At 42.0% G+C, this 22,176-nt stretch overlaps 1 protein-coding gene across 1 annotated transcript; it reads left to right on the forward strand.

Moving 5' to 3' along the window:
* Positions 1 to 1,203: 1,203 nt before the first annotated feature.
* Positions 1,204 to 19,044, forward strand: DYNAP (dynactin associated protein; the record flags this gene model as incomplete). The annotated part of the gene is made up of 9 exons (XM_081316367.1): positions 1,204 to 1,287; positions 4,562 to 4,810; positions 5,974 to 6,180; positions 7,697 to 7,930; positions 9,101 to 9,254; positions 12,248 to 12,357; positions 12,725 to 12,838; positions 17,636 to 17,785; positions 18,910 to 19,044. 9 exons carry the CDS (start codon positions 1,204 to 1,206, stop codon positions 19,042 to 19,044), a joined length of 1,437 nt encoding a protein of 478 aa, XP_081172493.1.
* Between the last annotated feature and the right edge of the window lie 3,132 nt (positions 19,045 to 22,176).

The raw sequence follows: 22,176 nt of genomic DNA on the forward strand, positions 1-22,176 counted from the left end.
GCAATGGATGGAAACAAATTGAAGAGAGAACCAACTTAGAATTAAGGCAAAATTTTCTGACAGCGAGAACAATTAACCAGCGGAAAAAGCTTGTCTCTAGAAGTTGTGGGTGCTCCAACAATGGAGGTTTTCAAGAACAGACTGGACAACCATTTGTCTGAAATGATATAGTGGTTCCTGCCGGAGCAGTGGATTAGACTGTAAGTCCTCCAAGGTTTCTTTCAACTGTTAGTCTGCCAAGTAAACTAGTCATATGGTGGGATATACTAACTAGGTCTTGGCCCCTTTTTTGCTTCAAGGTGAACAAGGGTGTGTGCTTCACACTAATTACTCTCACTGAAAAACTACTGCATCATCCAGCAAATGAGGGCCACACAGATACTTACCAACCTCCAGCTAGGCGCCTGCCAGCTATTACAACTCCAACCCCTACCTCCTTCAGGACTGTACCCTGAAGTTAAATCTAACTCAAGTCACATTCAACCTATAAGGCACAGGGAAATAAAAGAAGCACAAAAACTACGAACAAATCTCCGCTTACTTGACGTTCCACCTTTGTATCTCTTGCCAGAATTTCCACCCACCTGAGGAGCTGAGAGTCTGGTCTGAAGGTCAGTCCATGCAGTCCCATTCATCAGGGCAGCAGAAGATGTTAGTTAAGAGAACTGGGCAAGGCCTAGTGGTAGATCCTTGATGAGCCCCTGAAATTGCTGTCCCAGAAAACTGGTTCTTCCCAGTGTGCAACTCTCAATAAACCACATACCCAGGCGGAGATTTATAAAAGCTTTATTCTGCACAGAACAAAGGACACAGGGGGATCGTCCCACTAGGTTGCTGGAAAGACCACTTCTTCAGCAGTACAATATTAATAGGTACTTTTCCATGAGCCCACCTAAAGACATCCCCTCTTAAAGGCATCCTAGAACCAGTTTTCTGGGAGCACAGAATCCATAGCTATATTTAGAAATAGATTAGTCATTGTGAAATCCTTCCTGCTATAAATTGTTCTGCTGAAAAAAGGGGATATCCTCATTTGCATTCATGTTCACACCGAAGTTTCCATTACCACGCACTTATCGTAGAATAAAAAAAAAACTGTTGCCTTTTTCATCTACAGAAGTACTGACGACAGAACCCAGATTATTTTGTTTTTCTTTTCTCCCACTTTTGGATGCGTGCAAAATTGTACTTTGCTAATGCAAAATGGATAATTCAGGATTTGAACTGCATGAAGACGGACCTCCAGGCAACTTGTCCAAGCCAGAAAAGATTAAGCAAGAATGTCATGTAAGTTGCAATAGTTTACAATATTTGTAAAATATTTAGAAAGGTACATTAGTTCTTCTTAATAGAAAAAAAATCTGCATTATAACATGAGTAGGCAAGTATAAAATCTAGAGAATGCACAACTAGACATTATCTCCCCCCCCACTCCCATTTCTAGTTAATCCAGAGAAACTGTTCACTGGACCAAACTCTAAAAAGTAATATTTTTCTTCCTATCGAAGAGGGCAATAGTTAGGAACAGACAGGTCTTCTGAGGTTGTTTTCAGTTTTTTGGAAAAACATGAGGAGAAGTAATTTCCATAGTGTGAACATACATTTGTCCTGCACAGGGTATAATAGGCAATCGTGCTATGCATTACAAACAGACAGATTCATGACTGAATTTGTCTTAGTGACAAAGAACACATTGTTAGATCCATTTAAATCAAATTCATACACTGTAACTATGGTTAATGAAAACACTAGGTATGATTAAGGAAAGTATGTTTGATAAAAACAATCATAATTTCCTACAATAGCCACATTCACATGGCAAGACGATGGCAGGGAAATCTATTTTGCATGCCTCACACATACGAGTTGGCTCTTCCCACTGAGTAGCAGGAATATTTAGAGTGTCCCAGCAAGGCACTGAGTAAATATATTTGTTTACATGTATTTATGTAATTTTTCAACCTTTATCTTCGTATGCCGTTCAAACATTTTTCATAATCTATGAAGCTGGCTTGGTCTCAGTAACTATAACTAAAATAGGTCAACAGTCTCGAACCAGGCAGATAATAAAACAGGTCGGGCTAAGAGGGGAGTAGAAAACTTTGGATATTTCAAAGTTAATATTGATTAGCTTAATATTGACTTTTCTTCCACAGTAGAAGAAAAGAAAGAAGCAGGAGAGAATTAATCAGTGTTTGTTTTGGTATTCACTCAAGCAATTTTATATATTGAACCAGATGAATTAGGACAAAATAATTCAATTATGGAGTTGAAGGTCAAAGCTAAAAGGCAGGATGAAAGGAGGAACCTTTCCTTCTTCAATAAAGCAATGGATTTGTTTCCTAAGCCCATCACTCAATGTTATCTTTGATCATTGCAGCAACAGATAAAGCTGCCTGTTGCTTCACTGCCAATTTTATAGAACGTAGATTCATAGGGCTGTAATTGGAGGTCTTATAGCCCAACTCCCTACTTAAGGCAGGAGTTTTTATATCATCCCAATCCAATGGTTGTCCAGTCTATTTTTGAAAACCTCCAGTGATGGAGCATCACAACTCTGGGAAGTACTGTATCTATTCCATTGTTGAATTGTTCTCACTGTCAGGAAATTTCTCCTTATTTCTAGGTTGTTGCTCTCTTTAACAAGCTTCCACCCATTACACTTTGTCCTGCCCTCAGGTGCCATGTAGAATAAAGGTTGAACTCTTCTTCTCTGAGATAGCCCCTCAAGTACTGGAACACAGTTATCATGTTCCTCCCCCCCCCTTTAAATCTTCTCTTTGCTAGACTAGACAAACCTAGTTCCCTCAATCGTTCATCATACAGTTTAGCCCCCAGAGCTCCTTACCATTTTGTTGCTCTTCTCTGCATATATATTTTTTTTCCATCCAGGCATATTCACAGAATATGGTCCAGAAAGTCAAGTCGTGATGGTGTTGTCAAAGCTTTGTCCATTTTCATATATATATATATATGTAAAGGTAAAGGTTCCCCCGCACATGCGTGCTAGTCGTTTCCGACTCTAGGGGCCGGTGCTCATCTCCGTTTCAAAGCCGAAGAGCCAGCGCTTGTCCGAGGATGTCTCCGTGGTCATGTGGCCGGCATGACTAGGCGCCAAAGGTGCACGGAACGCTGTTACCTTCCCACCGTAGTGGTCCCTATTTTTCTACTTGCATTTTTACGTGCTTTCGAACTGCTAGGTTGGCAGAAGCTGGGACGAGTAACAGGCGCTCACTCTGTTACGCGGCACTCGGGATTCGACCCGCCAAACTGCCGACCTTCTGATCGACAAGCTCAGCGTCCTAACCCACTGAGCCACCACGTCCCTCATATATATATATATATATATATATATATATATATATATATATATATATGTATGTATGTGTGTATATATATATATATATATATATATATATATATATATATATATATATATATATATATATATATATATATATATATAATTTTTACTAAAGAGTTTTTTTATTACAAATTTAAAGCTACAGTAAAATAAAAACAATGTAGAAAGGAAAATATATATATATAACAAGAAAAATAGGAAAGATAGAAGAAAAAGCGAACAGCCAGGCCCAGAAAAGAGAAAGAAAAAAGAAGTATTTAAAGAAGTGACTTCTTTGCAGCAGTAATAAACATAATATGGTTTCTTCTCTCCCAGTTTTCATAGTTCCTTTCTACCTATATGCAGCTTTTTAATCAGTAAATCCAGAGATCGCTGGTTCATTTGTATCCGTGTTCAGGAAAAAGTCCATAAAGGGTTTCCAGTCTTTTACAAAGGTAGCTATTGCTTCCTTCTTAATCAAACAAGTCAATGTAGGCGTTTTGGCAAGTTCTGCCACCTTCACGATCCACTCCACATATAAGTATGTGACAAGGATTAAAGTCCTGTCAGGTCTGTCTACAGTTCTGGCTTTCCAGGTGTTGCCTCCAGGGACAGTGAACTGTTTTACATCCTTCCTTTTCTCCCACGTTGAATTTTTCAGAAAATTCTTACTTCCTGGAAAAAAAAAAAAGCTGAGAACAAAACCTGCCACTTTTACAGGAAATAAAAGTCTCCTGTGCAGCTTCAAGCCAGTGTTGATTTCTGGCAACTGCCTGGACAAGTCCCTGCAATTTTCTTGGCAAGATTTTTTGGAAGTGATTTTTTTTAATTGCCTCCTTCCAAGGATGAGATAGAGTGATTGGCCCAAGGTCACCCAGCTGGTTGGGTGTCTAAGGCAGGGTGAGAACTTACAATCTTGCAGTTTTCTTCGGCCTGATGCCTTAACCGCTACTCCAAATGGATCTCAATTTTAGGTGGTGATGTTTCAAACATCACTTCCCTTCACTTTCAAACATCTGAATTTACTGTTAAATACGTGATGGTGGATGATTTGATACAGTCGGGTATGTTTTATCCAAAAGCCGAATGACAACTTCCTCTAAGAAGATGTGGATGGTGCAGCTATGCAGACACAGCAGGAATATAGCAATTTTGTTGCGACCCAGTTTTACAGAATTGCCTTGTAATTCTTCCTTTTTCTTCCTTTCTGCCCTAAAGGTGAAAAAGAGCCACTGGTCTCTCCTCCATGTCTTTCTGGTTTGTCTGTTGGCCTGTGCCATAACGACAGTGGCAGGGGTGTTGATTCTGTCTGTGGTTTATGCTAGCAAGCCTGACTTTAAAAGACAACAGCATGGAGTGAATCTAGAAAACCATGGATCAGCTTCCCAGAACATTCCAATAACATCTGCCTACAAAAGCCAGGTGGACCTCAAGTTCCAGTTTCTCCACCGTCATACTAAATCCAAGGTATAACTAAACTATTTCTTCCATATTTCTTTTGCACAGGACAAACATTTGGGAATTTTAATTTTTAAGGGTTAAGCTGCTAATCTTTGGTGGAACTCAAAGAATAGGTAGGTTCTTTAACCAAGGCCTAGAGAAACTGGGTAGCAAAAACTCATGGGCTAAAGCCGGGTCCGTCACTGATCTGTAGGGTCCCTTTGTGCAAAAAGTTTTTTTAACCACCAGAACTGAACGAATGAACTGAAGAAGCTTCCTGAATGAGAAGCAAAACATTTTCAAAGAAAAAAACAACCAAGAAAGTCCAATTGCCTTTTGGAAAAGCATCTTTGGGACAACCATGACCTGGATGATTGAGAATCTCCATAGACATTTTGCCATCCAAGCATCGAGTCATGTCAGGGGGAAGCTGAGGCCTCGTAGTTGTTCATTCTCCCTTTTTCTTCTACAACACTTGTGCAGACATGTGGAACAGTAACTGCATGGGCTTCGTCCCACCTTCTGGCACCTGCAATGGGGCATTAGGCTACTAGCATTCCCATAATTTGGTGTCCCCTATGTCATGCATCTTTGTGCTGTGCAGAACTGTCACACCTGCTTCTGGTAGCCCTGGGTGAAGGAACAATTCTGGATTTGTGCTTTATTGGTGAACTCTCTAGTGCTGTGTTTCTCAACCTTGGCAGTTTGGGGATGTGTGGATTTCAACTTCCAGAATCCCATAACCAGCATGTTGGTAAGGAAATTCTGGGAGCTGAAGTCCACACATCATCAAGTTGCAAAGTTGAGAAACACTGTTCTAGTAAAATGTTCATTGATATTTCACAAATTTCAAACCTTAGTGAACTTTATCTGGAAGTGAATGCAAGCCTCTTCCTTTCCATTGCTTTTTTGTCTGGGTTATAGCCATAGACAAATGGCTCCTTCAGGCTACCTAAAGCCACAAAGATCAAAAGAATGTCACACTATGGATCAGTTTGTTCAGATTCAATGATAAAAATCTTTGTTTCAATAGTTGAGAAATCAAACAGATATTATCTGGCTAATTGGTATTTATTCACCAAGTAAACATCTTTTTATATTGGGAGGGAGCCAATCGTCACTGGATTTTTAAAGCTATTTATGAACTGTATCAAAAGCATTAATATTGTCATGCCTCTTCAACATCCCAGATGCACCAGTTTCCAGGAGGTACTATTCAGTGGTCAAGATTTCGCAGAAATGCTGATGAATACCAGAACAAGGAAGAAATGGCGTTTGGAACAAGCATCAATAATCAGCGTTCCAAGATAATGTTTGGGACTCTGCTGATCAAAAGCCAAGGGTTACGTGCTCCACATTGGCATTTCAATGCCAACGAACAGGGTTACCTCTTAAAGGTAATATTGAAAGTAATGTTTTAATTTACCCAATTATTTTTAAACAATTGGAAGGTGGGGCAAAAGAATATAAAAGTAACTAGTAGTGGAAGAGTGGAAGAAAAGAGCTTACACGTAGTCCTCAATTTATGATCACAATTGAGCCCGAAATTTCTGTTGCTAAGCAAGACATTTGTTAAGTGAGCTTTGCCCCATCTTACAATCTTTTTTGCCACAGCTTTAAGTGAATCACTGCAGTTGTTAAGTTAGAAACATGGTTGTTAAGTGAATCTGGCTTTCCCATTGACTTTACTTGTCAGAAGTTGGTCAATGACCTCTGGACACTGCAACTATCACAAATATGAGTCAGTTGCCAAGTATCTGAATTTTGATCATGGGTCCATGCAGATGCTGCAACGGTCATAAGTGTGAAAAATGGTCATGTTACTTTTTCCAGTGCTGTTGTAACTTCTAACAGTCACTAAATGAATGGTTGTAAGTTGAGGACTACCTGTATTGAAACACCTGTGCATGCACATTGGCCACTTAATCCCTTCCATCCCTCCAACCCACCTCAAACAAACAGGGCAAAATCCAGTAGCAGAGGTTAGCTAGGCAGGCAGCATTTTCTCCAAGAACCCTATGAAATAATTCTTGGGAGGGAAATCTGAATCTGTACACTCCTTAACCAAGATATGTCTAAAAAGCATTCAACAGCACTTTGGTAAATAATCTACCAGGTTGTGGGAACTGAGGATAAGTAATGGGACAACTTACCATCAAGACAAGAACTTGAAAGCCTGCAAGAGACTTTGATGGAACGTAGTGAGGAGGTGGTTTCTCAGGAGTAAAGGGCTGTATTCCAGAGAAGTAAGAGGCAACACAGCCCAGATATCATGTGTGTGTGAGAGAGGTTGAAAACAGCTCCTCCCTAATTATTCACGGAGTATATTGTAGATGCAGATAATAGAATCCTCAGCCTAGTAAGATATTGTCTATAGGTGGGAAACCATAAAGAACTCACCTTGGAAGAATCATCATGTGTCATTCTTGCACCTGACACTGGGTGAAGAAAGCATAAATATTCAGACTTGCAAGACTGTGGCTATAACCATGTAATAAAAATAGCATCAATGTTCCTAAGTCTGGTTTCCTAGTCTGGTCTACACTGAAAGCTGACGTCAATCTTGCAAATCTGAATATGCCTCCCCCATCCCTCCTTTTATTTCCATGAGAACTAAGGAAGGTTCCATATGAAATGCTTTCTTGACATTCCTGCTCCAGATTCCCTTCATCTGACCAAGGCCTTGGTTGCAGCTCTTCCACCTGATCCCCAAGGTTGTTCCTACTGCCCTTTACACATGATGACCTTTTTATGGCCATATAAATACATGTTTATTCAGATCATAAATTTGGTGCTGATACTGTTCAAGCCAAATAGTTTCAGACTCTTATTTCATCATTTGCTGGGGTATTCTCTCCCCAAACGATTTTCTTGTCAATTATATTATATTGTTTTGTTGCTGATGTGTTTCAGGGAACTGCATGGATTGGGGTTGTTGATGCTGGTGGAGATACGATAGCTACGTACAATGTCACGGCAGGACAGATTATTTTCTTTCCTCGAAATACCTTGCATTGGGTCAAGAATGTTGGTACAGAAGAGTGTTTGTTCTTGCTGTTTTTTACAACTCATGAGGAGCTTCAGACTCTAGACCTTGATGATACATTTTTCTTGACACCCAAAGACATTGAGGCAAGATCTCTAAAGGTCTGTACAACAGGAATTCCAAATCCTAATTCTTAACAAATCCACTATCATTTTGACTGCCATTCTGAATTTGTGCCTGGCCACCCATCATAATAGCCTGCTTCCTGGTTACCCATACGTTGCCAAATGCAAATATCTTTCTGTGTAAGTTATAAAATGGAGCCTTGGTGGAGCAGTGGGCTAATGCCTCCTTTAGTAACACCAGCTGCCTGCAATTAGTGCAGGTTCGCGTCCCACCAGGCTCAAGGTTGACTCAGCCTTCCATCCTTCCGAGGTAGGTAAAATGAGGACCCAGATTGTTGGGGGCAATAAGCTGACTTTGTACTAATGCCGCTTGGGGGGCCCAAAAAGCCCTAATAAGCAGGCATATACATAGAATGAAGGCTACTGCTAAGCTTGTAAGCCGCCCTGAGTCTTCGGAGAAGGGCGGGATATAAATGGGATTAAAAGAAAAAAAAATAAGCAAAAAGGCTTTGGCTGAAGCTAACCTTCAACACTTTTCTTAATGTCTTCCCTTCAAAAGGAGAAACCTTTAAAATATTTTAACAATCTTTGTAAGAGAAGGAGTGGCAGAACCTGGGGATGGAGTCAAAAGAGGAATCAGCCTAGAGTCTCTAAACAGCCACAAATGGACTAAGTCCAACCTCTATTGAATTCTGTTGACTCTCATCTAGTGCCAAAATAATGCTAACAGTTAGTCAAGTAGATTCCTGTGCACAGGCATGAGTAGGAAAAAACCATTTTAATTGGAAGTCCCAAAGGTGCTTTTTCAAGAAGCAACTGGACTTTCTTGTTTTTCTTTGAATACATTTTGCTTCTCATCCAAGAAGCTTATTCAGCTCTGACTGAAGAATTCAGCCTCACCATCCAGTCAGAGCTGAAGAAGCTTCTTGAATGAGAAGCAAAACATTTTTTTTTAAAAAAGCAACAACCAAGAAAGTCCAGTTGCCCTTTGGAAAGGCATCTTTGGGACAACCATGACCTGGATGACTGAGACTCTCCACAGACATTTTAACTGGAATTTCACATGTGGTCTTGGTCTTTGCCACCAAACAATCTTCTGCATTTGGCTCATTACCACTCACCTCTTTGTAAGCTAACTTTATTGAATGAAGTCATTGCCATTCCTTCCTGGATCCACTAAATACAATATTTACTTGTGTTTTCTAGCCTCAGGGCGGTATGGATTTCATCCGGTCATTCCAGAAGCAAGCAGAAGACCAGGCCATCAATCTTCCACCCAACCTAGCAGAGCTTGTTCAGAATGCCAACTATAACCAGTCTGCAGACAGGCTTGTATGGCGGTACTTCTTTGACCTAAAAGGTACTACAGAACAAGCTAGGGCAGGGGTGTCAAACTCAATTTCATTGGGGGCCGCATTAGCATTGCGGTTGCCCTCAAGGGGCCGAGTGGGTATGGCCAGGGTGGGCGTGGCCTACTGGGTAGGCATGGCTAGAGTGCGTATGGCCTACTGGGTGGGCGTGGCCAGCTCTACATCGTTCGCATCAAGGGTGCCTATGGGGGCCTGGGCAGGAGTGGGACAGATCTGGGGGTCTCTGGCAGAAGGAGGGTCTCTGGGCCAGGGCCAAGGCAGTGGGGCCCGTTCCCTCACAGTTTCCAGGATGGCTTCGTGGGCCACATGAAACCACTTCGCGGGCCGGATCCAGCCCCCGGGACTTGTGTTTGACATGTCTGAGCTAGGGGGACATACAGAAGAGAATCGCTTTTGGCTGATAAGACTTTGGGGCTTTTAATGCAACAATGGGGTGGTGACCTCACCACATTTTCATGTATTATATTTTCAATCAGGTATACAAATGCTTACCTAGGAAATAATATAGGAGTATGGCAGGTGCAGAAGGTTCTCTCCCAGGGAGAAAAGAGACAATAAACTTGGAAACTTTGGTATGCAGGGAAAGGGAGAGGGTGGACCACACCCCACAAGCAGTTCACAGGGTACTTACTGTATATCTAATAGTCATGCAGATAAGTGTTTAGTCTGTCAAGATTCCTGTCTATAGGCAAGCAGCAATAAACAAACTACCCTGAAGTAACTGATCTTATCATTCTTGATTTCTAACTCTATGGGTCAACAGCCTGAGAGAGACTGTCTATGCAACAGTTGCAATCATCATCAGAAACTCTCTTGGTTGTGTAACATCCTGCAAGGTAGTATTTTGGCATTGGCTAAGAAGATCTTTTCTTGCTTGCTACAATAAAGTATGCACTGAAGTTGCTACAGAATAATAGAATAACAGAGTTGGAAGGGACCTTAGAGGTCTTCCACTCCAATCTGCGGCTCAGGCAGAAAATATACCATTTCAGACAAATGTGTTCTGTACCAGCCTGCTACCGGCCCTGCAGAAAAGGCAGGGACAACCCCTCCACAAACGGCAAGAGGCTGGAACTACGCCTGCCAAATTTATAGCTACAAAAACAAACAAGACACGAACCAAGAAACCGGAGCTTTAAGAAACATGAACCATCCGAGCGGTTGCCTTCAGCAAACCAGCCGTTCCAGACATTCCCCTTATATAGAGTTCAGGGCGTGGCTTCTCTCTGCCTCCTTCTGAGAAGCCCCATTGCCTTCCTCTGTTTACTCCTAATTGACTGCCTCCTGCGTCGGGCGTCCTTGAACAGGGCCAGCTGTGGGTCATCTTCATCCACGCTGTCAGGCTCACACAGCTGGGTCTCCGTGGTGACCAAGTGGGAGGGGCCTGGCTGAGGGCTATCATCAGCAAGATCTTCAACCCCCTCAGCAAGGTCTTCAACACCCCCTCCTCCTCTGAGTCGTCCGACCCAACTGCCGAACCCACAGGCTGACCCTGAATCACAACAAAATGGTTGTCCAATCTCTTCTTAAAAATCTATACTGTTGGAGCACCCAGAACTTCTGGAGGCAAGTCATTCCACAGATTAATTGTCTTCACTGTCAGGAAATTTCTGCTTAGTTCTAGGTTGGTTCTCTCCTTGATTAGTTTCCATCTATTGCTTTTTGTTCTGCCTTCAGGGGCTTTGGAGAATAGCTTGACTCCCTCTTCTTTGGGGTAGCCCCTGAGATACTTGAAGACTGCTAGCATGTCGCCCCTAGATCTCCTTTTCATTAAACTAGGTCAGGGGTAGGCAACCTTGGCTCTTTTATGACTGGTGGACTGCAACTCCCAGAATTCCTGAACCCAGTATGGCTCAGCTTGGAAACCTCTCCCTTTTCCCTCAGCATAGCTGGCTCAGGAATTTTGGCAGTTGAAGTCTACAAGTCATGAAGCGGCCATAGTTCCCCTATGCTGGCTCAGGAATTCTGGAAGTAGAAATCCACCAGTCATAAAGGGGCCATGGTTTCCCCATGCTGGCTCATTCTGGGAGTTGAAGTCCACCAGTCATAAAGGGGCCATGTTTCCCCCATGCTGGCTCAGCAATTCTGGGAGTTGAAGTCTACAAGTCATGAAGAATAGGTTGCAATATCACCACCACCCCCGGATCAAGTCCATGTTGAAACTATTTCTATTCATTGTGACATTTGATATTTTTGCATTATTTAGGTCCTAGATGTTTGCAAAAAAAAAAAAAAGTAAACATGTTTTGTGAATGTATGTATGTTGATACTGGTACTGAAGATATGATAGATCCAAATACTATAATTCTGCTCTCTGACAAAAAAAACTGAAACAAAATCAAGAGGCCTTCCTTATTTTTAAGTTAAATAAATCCAACACTTTTAAAATATAAATGTATAGTCATATCCTTGTTAACCATATAGTTTCTTCTATACCATTTGAACTAGCTATGAAAAAGAAGCAAAAATTCATACTAAAATGTTAATATATTAGTACATCAGTGTTAAATAAAGTAAAATATGTTTTTACCATCAGATCAGCATCAATTACACAATTCTTTCTCAACAATCTCAGGATATTATTTTGAGAAAATATTTCTCCATTCCTAGCAAGCTGCCTCTCCCCATTGTTATTGACCAATGGACCTCAACAGAGTTAACACGCTATTGGTAGCACGAGTTGATGATAAATCATCTTGCAGAGAAACTATCTTTATTGCTGTTAATCATCAACATCTAATTGATGGCACATAATCAATCAATCAATCAAACCTATGCCTGCCTGCAGGCAGAAAAGGTTTTGGGATCACTGTAGCATACATACCGGTATATTAAATGTTCAGCATGGCTTCTACACAATGTGAAAAACGTACTCCACATCAGCTTTCCATTAATGAAAAATAATACTACAATAAAATAATGGAGCCAATATGAAACCTTTGAGCATTACTCATGGGCCTACCAATTTATATTCTCAATTCAGGATCCTCCAAATTCCGGTTTCCAGGGGGAGTCATCCAGTGGGCTCGGTATGTAAAAGATGGAAAAGGCTTAAAACCCAATGAAAAAATTTACAGTGATTTTCTCCATTCAGTAAGTATGCTGGTAAAAATTGCTATCTTACTTTGGAGGCTAGTTAGGGCGGTCATTATCTTATTCAAATTTTATTTTGGAGGTGGGAGGAGGTGTCATTAAAAACTCCTATAAAATATGAGTTTATATATGTATCCATTTGGAATATTGGAAATTATTCCAATCTTCCACAATTTGTGGACTAAACAAATAATTCACTCAAGAATCTCTGTAGATAACAAGTTATGCATAGTATTAAAACTTCCATGGTAAATACAATTATCCACAATAAACTAAAATTTAAAAGCAAACAAGGGTAGGAAGGATAAGGTCACAATTTCTCCATTGCTACTATTGTATATATGCAAGGTTTGTTTCTTCTTTTCAGAAGGAAGATGCTCTTACCTTAGCAACACTCCAGATCTACAGCAATGGTTTACGACAACCTCATTTCCATTTCAATGCCAATGAAATGGGCTATGTCATCAGTGGCTGCGGAAAGGTAGTGAATTAATTTTAACCACTGTGATGCATGCCAACATTTCCCAGATTTAAGAATTCTGGGAATTATACTTGAAGACCAACAAAGATGATTAGGAGACTGGAGGCTAAAACATATAAAGAACAGTTGCTGGAATTGGGTATGTTTAGTTTTAGTTTTAGGCAGTGCTTTTTTTGTAAAAGAAAAAGGTGCCAGAACTCACACATGTCATACAACCTGCCTTGCCTACCCTACAAGATTCCATCCAAAAAAGGTGCCGGAACTCCGTTCTGAGTGTTCTATGACAAAAAAAGCCCTGGTTTTAGGACCAGGGGTGATATCATAGCAATGTTCCAATATCTCAGGGGTTGCCACAAAAAAGAGGGAGTCAAGCTATTCTCCATAGCACATGAAGGCAGGACAAGAAGCAATGGATGGAAACTAATCAAGAAGAGAAGCAACCTAGAACTAAGGAGAAATTTCTTGACAGTTAGAACAATTAATCAGTGGAACTGCTTCCCTCCAGAAGTTGTGAATGCTCCAACATTGGAAGTTTTTAAGAAGAGATTGGACAACCATTTGTCTGAAATGGCCTGAGCAGGGGGTTGAATTAGAGGACCTCCAAGATCCCTTCCAACTCCTATTCTATTCTATTCTATTCTATTCTACTCTACTCTACTCTACTCTACTCTACTCTACTCTACTCTACTCTACTCTACTCTACTCTACTCTAATTTAATTTAATAATTTAATATTTGCATTTGTATACCGCCCTTTCCCTGAGGACTCAGGGCGGTTTACAGGGAATTAAAAATCAAAACATACAAAAGTTAAAACCAATTTAAAAAGCATTAAATTCACCCTGTACATTAAAACCCCAGTTAAAATTTTCCCCTCAGCCTGGGCCCGAGAGCTCAAAGAGCCAGGTCTTCAGGCCCCGGCGGAATGATCGGAGGTCGGGAGCAGTCCTCAGCTCTACTGGCAGCTGGTTCCAGAGGGCAGGCGCTCCCACTGAGAAGGCCCTATCCCTGGGTGTCACCCGCCGGCAATCTCTCACCGGCGGAACCCTGAGCAGACCCTCCCTGTGGGAGCGCACTGGGCGAAGGGCGTTTGATGCCGGCAGCAGGTGTTCCCTCAAATAACCCGGACCCAGGCCATGTAGGGCTTTATAGGTGATAACCAGCACCTTGAATTTCACCCGGAGGGCAACCGGAAGCCAATGCAGCTCGCGGAGTAGAGGTGTTACATGGGAGTATCGGGAAACCCCCATTACAACTCGCGCGGCCGCATTCTGCACCAGTTGAAGCCTCCGAGTGGTCTTCAAGGGCAGCCCCATGTAGAGAGCGTTACAGTAGTCCAAATGGGAGGTCACAAGCGCATGAGTGACTGTGCGTAGGGCGTCTCGGTCCAGATAGGGACGCAACTGGCGCACCAGGCGAACCTGTGCAAAAGCCCCCCTGGTCACGGCTCCTATGTGATCTTCAAAATTGAGCCGTGAATCCAGGAGGACGCCCAAGTTGCGAGCCCTATCAACGGGGGGTAACACCTCACCCCCCATCATTAGAGGTGGAATAACTTGGTTAACCCGAGACGCCGATATGCACAGCCACTCAGTCTTGGCGGGATTGAGACGAAGCCTGTTTCTCCCCATCCAGACCTGGACCGCCTCCAGGCACCGGGACATCACGGAGAGGGCATCACTGGGTTGGTTCGGGGTGGAAAGAAAAAGTTGGGTATCATCAGCGTACTGGTGATACCCCACCCCAAAACCACGAATGATCTCGCCCAGCGGCTTCATGTAGATGTTGAACAGGAGGGGCGAGAGAACCGACCCCTGAGGGACTCCACAAATGAGAGACCTCGGGGCGGATCTCTGCCCTCCTGTCAACACCGACTGCGAGCGGCCCTGGAGGTAGGAGGAGAACCACCGTAGGACGGTGCCTCCCACTCCCAACCCCCTGAGACGCCGCAGCAGGATACCATGGTCGATGGTATCGAAAGCCGCTGAGAGATCTAATAGGACCAGGACAGAGGAGCAACCCCTGTCCCTAGCCCTCCAGAGATCATTCACCAGCGCGACCAATGCCGTCTCCGTGCTGTGTCCGGGCCTGAAGCCCGATTGGTACGGGTCCAGATAATCAGTTTCCTCCAGGAACAGAGGGAGCTGATGCGCCACCACACTCTCAACAACCTTCGCCAGAAAGCGAAGGTTGGAGACTGGACGATAGTTGTTTAAAACAGCCGGGTCCAAAGCAGGCTTCTTGAGGAGGGGTCTCACCACCGCCTCCTTCAAGGCGGCAGGGAAGACACCCTCCTTCAAAGAAGCAGTTATCACTGCATGGAACCAGCCTCGTGTTCCCTCCCGAGCCGCATAAGCTAGCCAGGAGGGGCACGGATCCAACAAACAGGTGGTGGAGCTCAGTCTCCCCATGATCCTGTCCACATCATCAGGGGAAACAGGGTCGAACTCAGTCCAGATAACGTGCTCAAGACCGCCTGATTCCTCCACATCAGACTCTGCCCAGTCAGAGTCCAAGCCGGTCCGGATCCGAGCGATTTTGTCCGTCAGATGATGACTAAACTCCTCGGCTCGTCCCTGCAAGGGATCCTCCCTCACCTCCTGGTTAAGGAGGGAGCGAGTCACCCTAAACAGGGCGGCTACTCTACTCTACTCTACTCTACTCTACTCTATTCTATTCTATTCTATTCTATTCTATTCTATTCTATTCTGTGTCACACTGGAGTAGAATGATGTAAGCTGCAGGATCTTCCCTAAGATGTAGGCTGAGTCTCACAGATCCTAGTTAAGTTTTACAGGTAGCCCTCGACATACAACCATTCATTTAGTGACCATTCAAATTTACAACAACACTGGAAAAAGTGACTTACAATGGGCTTCCGATTTTGCATCGTAGCAACGTGGCCGATGGATTGCGGAGTTCTGCACCCCAGAACTGGTTTTGCCCTGCCTAGAGACCCTAAATAGGTAGAAAGTTGCCCTGGAGAGGCAACGAAGAAGGAGGGGCACCCCAATGATCGTAGAACATCAGTGGTCAATTCATTTGATCTGGGGGAAGCCCTCCAACCCAACAGGAGAAAGGCTAACTGTGGACAGCGTGTTGGAGCTGGGTGAGAATATTGATCTTCTCTTTATTTTGAAACTGATTTCCTGGAAAAGATCTCCAAGAAACAAAAAAAATCTCTGAAAGTGAGAAGGAACCCCACCCTTCCATAGATGGAAGTGGCAATTTAATTTTTAAGGGGGACAGAAATACATTGAAATGGACTAATGTAAAGCTATAATTTGAACAAAACTGAAAATTATGGACATTGTTAAGATTTTCTACTTAATAGAATATTGATGGAATTACAAGAAAATAATCTTTTCATTTTAAAAGCTGGAAAATAAACAGACACTAACATTTAGTGGTGGAACAGAGCATAGAACTATAGCTGTCCTGCCTCAGAAATTGGCAAGATGCCCAGAAATGGAGTGCTTTTATCTCTTTGATCTTCAAGGACTCCTAGCTAAACAGAACAGCTGGGAATAGAAGAAAGAAAACACACTGGGCTATGCATTGCAGAATGAGAAATACAGTTGTTTATGAAAATTGCTGACCTTCTTGGATTATAAATACTTACTGAACTGTGATATTTAAGTTTAAGAATAGTCTACAGAGAAAGACAAACGTGGACCTTTTGGTTATTCTTCTAGGGGGGAAATTACTGGATTGTTTTTAAATGACTGAACATCTTGGATTGTTTATAAAAATAAGAGATATATAAGACTATAGTGTTTGGAATTTAAGACTGGTTGGTTTGATGAAAATGGAGGTTGCTTATACAACTAAAAGTGGTAAGAAACCACATGCAATATTCTTTTCTAAAATCCCCAGTCTGGAACATCAGAGATCTGCAGGAGAAATACTTCAAGATAAGAGAAATATTTTCCAGGAGGAAATATCCACTATGTTGCAACTATTTCAAATGACAATGGATTTAAATCATAATGAGATTAAAAATAACTTTGATGATATAAATGAACACATTTTTGACCTAAGCTCACAATTAAAAAAAATCACAGAAAATGGTGATAAAGAATGAACAAACAAATCAGAAAACAGAACAAAAACTAGAGAAAAGTGATTCAAAGATAGAAGCTACAAATGAAGAAAACCACAACTTAACACAGACAAAAATTTACAAGATTTTGCTATACTATTGGAAATGGAAAAGATATTTCATTTTTCAGAACAACAAAACAAACCTGAAGACAAGAAAAGATTTGATAAAATGAACAATAGAGCTCTCAGGAGAACAAGTAGAGTCTGGGAAACAAAAAATGGAAGGAGAAATTGAGGGAGAAGAAAAGTGGAAGCTTCTTAACAAGTATAAATGGGCAAAACTCCTCTCCAAAAGCACCTTGCTCAATTTGTTTTTCCCCAAGTGACTTATGCCTGATTTTATGATCTTTTCGGCATGGTTTTTAAGCATATCTGGCTCCCCCCCCCTTAATTTAGCTTGTCAGAAACTGGCTGGGAAGGTTGCTAAAGTGAAGCCATGATCCAGGGATACTTCAAGCATTGTAAATACATGACAGTTACCAAACATTAGAATTTAAATCACATGACCCCGGAGAGGAGAGACTATGACTGTCATAAGTATGAGGACCAGTTGTAAGTCTCTTTTTTCAGTGCCATTGTAACTCTGAATGGTCACTAAATAAATGGTTTAAGTTAAGGACTGCCTGTTGAGTCAAATGAAACCAAGATCCTGGATATGCAAGTATTAATTTGTTGTGGTGCATCTTATTTGCAGGTAGGTGTTATTGTTTCATCTACTCTTTCTACTGACTTTAGCATTGATGTTGGAGATGTTGTGTTCTTCCCAGTTGGAACCCAACACTACATCAAGAGCATCTGTGATGAAGACTTGCTTCTCATTTTGGCATTTACCACTCACAACCAGGTGAGACATCTATTTGAATTCCTAGAAATTTTGCTATACATGCCAGCAGAGACCTACCATTTCATTAGACCTCTAAGTTATTATGAGCCAAATGCAAGTGTTAAATGGTTTGGAGATTAAAATAAAAAACTAACTGTATATTATGATGCTTTGTATAACTGGAATTGCTCTGTGCCCTTATCCATGATGCTGAACTTATACTGGTTTTTCTACGGCAAGTTTTAGGTTTTACTATTATCCCATGAGGTCCTCCCATACAGAGCTGCCTTTCAGCATTGATTGAATAATGATTGATTGAACCATTCTGTGTTTCTTATTAAGAGCTCTGGTGGTGCAATTGTTAGAATACAGTATTGCAGGAAAACTCTGCCCACCGCCTGGAGTTCAATCCTGATGGGGCTCAAGGTTGACTCAGCCTTCCATCCTTCTGAGGTTGGTAAAATGAGGAATCAGATTGTTCGGGGCAATATGCTGATATTTACAGCCCAGAGAGTGCTGTAAATCTATGTGCTATTGCTATTTGTCTGGATTTAGGAGGGTGTTTCAGATTCAATTCCAAAACTATCAAACCTCACCTTTGGGCACAGCAGTAAATCAGCGGTATTCAAACACTTAAACCTTCTCTCACCTTCTCAAGCTGACTTGCCAGAAGACCTATAGATAGAGTTCAGCTAGATTAGATCTTTATGGAGGACAAAAATGAAGTCTCACATGTAAAAGTTGATTGTTCACTGCAGTGTAAAATGTCAGAGATGTCTATATCTTCTCAAGGAATTAAATTTTAGGCTTCTTCTTCCTGCTGTCTTGACTTAACATAAAGGAGGTGAGTCACTTAGTAACCTTGGGCATCTGTGATAGGGTTATCTAAAGGTATGTCCCTCTTTCTTGCCAAAGAAGGCTGGTGAAGAGCCAGACCTTCACAGCTCTTATAAGAAACAGCAGAGTGGGAGCCATCCAGATCGTGGAGAGAATCTCATTCCAGAGGCAGGCACACCTCATAATATTACATAATATTGCATGTTATTATTCACACGTTCACATAATATTACCTCAATAGTGTATAAACATTGACACATACTCTGATATCTCCAATCCATATGTTACTTGTCTGTTTGTTTTGGCAGCTGAAAACTCTAGATATGGATGACTATTTCCACGCAACAGCAGACCATATATTAGCCCAGCTGTTTTTCAAAAAGCAAGCTGAATTTAAGAAGATCCCAAGGTTCAAAAAGGATCAGGCAATTAATCTACCATAGCAGCTTATTCTTTTTCTATGTTTTAGATTTTAATACTAATATATGCTACCTAGAGTTGCCTTTGCAACTGATGGGATACATCAATTGATTAATAAAAAATCAACAACAATAAAAGGTTATCTCTATTAATTCTTTTTTTTTAGAATGACAATGTAACCTGCCACTTTATAATCTCTTGGTTGAGATTTATAACATACTTGATATAAAATAATTGAACAATCAATATGGGGATCCTATCTTCATTTGCACCGGCATAATCTCTATGTTCAGGCTATAAGAGAAGGCATAAGAGCCTTCAATTATAGTTGCCAATCTCATAGAGTTCCAGAACATCTCAGCATCTTGGAAAAAAAGCTAAACAAGCTTATTTAGTGTTTCTGTGAACACCTCCTGGAAATTCTAGGGCAGTACTGAGCTTGTCGATCAGAAGATTGGCAGTTTGGCGGGTCGAATCCCGAGTGCCGCGTAACAGAGTGAGCGCCTGTTACTCGTCCCAGCTTCTGCCAACCTAGCAGTTCGAAAGCATGTAAAAATGCAAGTAGAAAAATAGGGACCACTACGGTGGGAAGGTAACAGCGTTCCGTGCGCCTTTGGCGTCTAGTCATGCCGGCCACATGACCACGGAGACGTCCTCGGACAAGCGCTGGCTCTTCGGCTTTGTAACGGAGATGAGCACCGGCCCCTAGAGTCGGAAACGACTAGCACGCATGTGCGGGGGAACCTTTACCTTTACCTTTAGGCTAGACTTGACAGTCAGTTAAATATCCTGGGATATGGCATTAGCAAATTACTTTCTTATTGTTGCTGAGAAAATTCCATAAGTATATCCATAAAATTACCCACAGTTAAGCTTGACTTAGGACCTTTGTCTTCTTAGAAGACAATAGGCACACATTATCTGTGGCTTGCTATTGGTCATTCTCCCAATGCTATGATAGATTCACTTTTTAAACCTTCTAAGCTATCCCTGTGCATTTTAAAGCATCTTTTGATCCTCAGATCCAAAGCATTGCAAAGCATAACTATATGTATGGATATATAGTTATATTATACATACCATACACAAAAACACACATGCACAAGTATCTATGTGTGCTTTTTTGTATACATATAAGGAAATACATGCTACCATAGTGTTAATCCTAGACACTGAATTCAGACAAAAATCTGAATTCAACAGAAAATCAACAGGAAGTTGGCTTCTTGTGGAGTTGCTCAATTCAATGTTCAATGTTCATCCGTTTGAACTATACTGACAGTGCTATTGATTAATCTCTGCAAAGTACAGAACAAGATACTTTCCAGCAGATGTCTCTCTTTAGCTGTTTTTTAAAAATATATTGTTTAACTAAATGCTCTGCTATATTTTTTTCTAAAAGAAACTGTGGCTCAAATGATATGTTAAGTCATTTGGATACACTCACCCACCACTCAGAAAGCAAAACACCAAATAATAATAATAATAATAATAATAATAATAATAATAATAATAATAATAATAATAATAATAATAATAATAATAATTTATTAATTCGGTTTATATACCGCCCTACTCCCAAAGGACTCAGGGCGGTTTACAAGGCAAAATTTAAAAACAATACAATATAAAATTAAAATTAAATTAAATTAAGTCTAGCCGCAAAAATTAAAATCACAATTTAAAAACATTAAACCCCTCAGTACAGACCAGATAGCTCAAAGAGCCAGGTTTTTAGGTCCCGGCGAAATGAACGAAGGTTGGGGGCAGTCCGGAGTTCCGTTGGCAGTTGATTCCATAGGGCAGGCGCGCCCACAGAGAACGCCCTCCCCCTGGGGATCGCCCGTCGGCAATCCTTGACCGGTGGTACCCTGAGGAGGCCCTCCCTGTGGGAGCGCACAGGACGATGGGAAATTGGGGCTGGCAGCAGGTGCTCCCTTAGATAATCCGGGCCCATGCCATTTAGGGCTTTATAGGTCATCACCAACACCTTGAATCTCACCCGGAGGGCAACTGGAAGCCAATGCAGCTCGCGGAGGTGTTACATGGGAGTATTGGGAGACACCCATCACAACTCGCACGGCTGCATTCTGCACCAGCTGAAGTCTCCGAGTGGTCCTCAGGGGCAGCCCCATGTAGAGAGCATTGCAGTAGTCTAGCCAGGAGGTCACGAGCGCATGGGTGACTGTGCGTAGGGCATCTCGGTCCAGATAGGGCCGTAACTGGCGCACCAGGCGAACCTGGGCAAAAGCCCCCCTGGCCACGGCTCCTATATGATCTTCCAAACTGAGCCGTGAATCCAGGAGGATGCCCAAGTTGCGGGCCCTATCAACGGGGGGTAACACCTCACCCCCCATAGTTAACGATGGAAAAGATTGGTTAGTCTGAGATGCCGGTATGCACAGCCACTCAGTCTTGGCAGGATTGAGACGAAGCCTGTTTCTCCCCATCCAAACCCAGACCGCCTCCAGGCAATGGGACATCACGTCGAGGGCATCTTAATAATAATAATAATAATAATAATAATAATAATAATAATAATAATAATAATAAGAAGAAGAAGAAGAAGAAGAAGAAGAAGAAGAAGAAGAAGAAGAAGGAGAAGACGGCTCTTTCAGCTGTCTCCTGCGGCTCCCAGTCCTCTGCCATGTGCAGTCCCCCCAAAAAAAAGTGGGACTAAAAAAGTTCAACCAATCAATTCAAATATGCAGGGTAGGTGCATATCTCGCCTTGTCTCCACTCTTCAGTCAAACCCTGTTCTGCACATGCGCGCATGTACGCACATGCGCACACATTTTTTGCGGCTCCCAGTTTTTCGTTTTGTGAGGGAACCAGTTCCGAGTGGCTCTTTCACTGTTTCAGGTTGCTGACCCCTGCCCTATACCATTTCAGACAAGTGGCTGGCCAGTCTCTTCTTAAAAACTTCCAGTGTTGGAGCATTCACCACTTCTGGAGGCAGGTTATTCCACTGGTTAATTGTTCTAACTGTCCCTGTTCTCAAGTAGCTCAACATGGACAACTGTTAATATTTAGAAAATGATCATTGAGGAAACTTTATAATAATAATGAGTTGGCCATGGCAAGTTGGCCACAGCAAGTTGTCCCGGTGGCTGTGGCAAGTTGGCCATGGCAAGTTGGCAGCAATGAGTTGGCCA

This window comes from Vipera berus (assembly GCF_964194415.1).
Source record: "Vipera berus genome assembly, chromosome: 2".
Taxonomy (NCBI): domain Eukaryota; kingdom Metazoa; phylum Chordata; class Lepidosauria; order Squamata; family Viperidae; genus Vipera; species Vipera berus.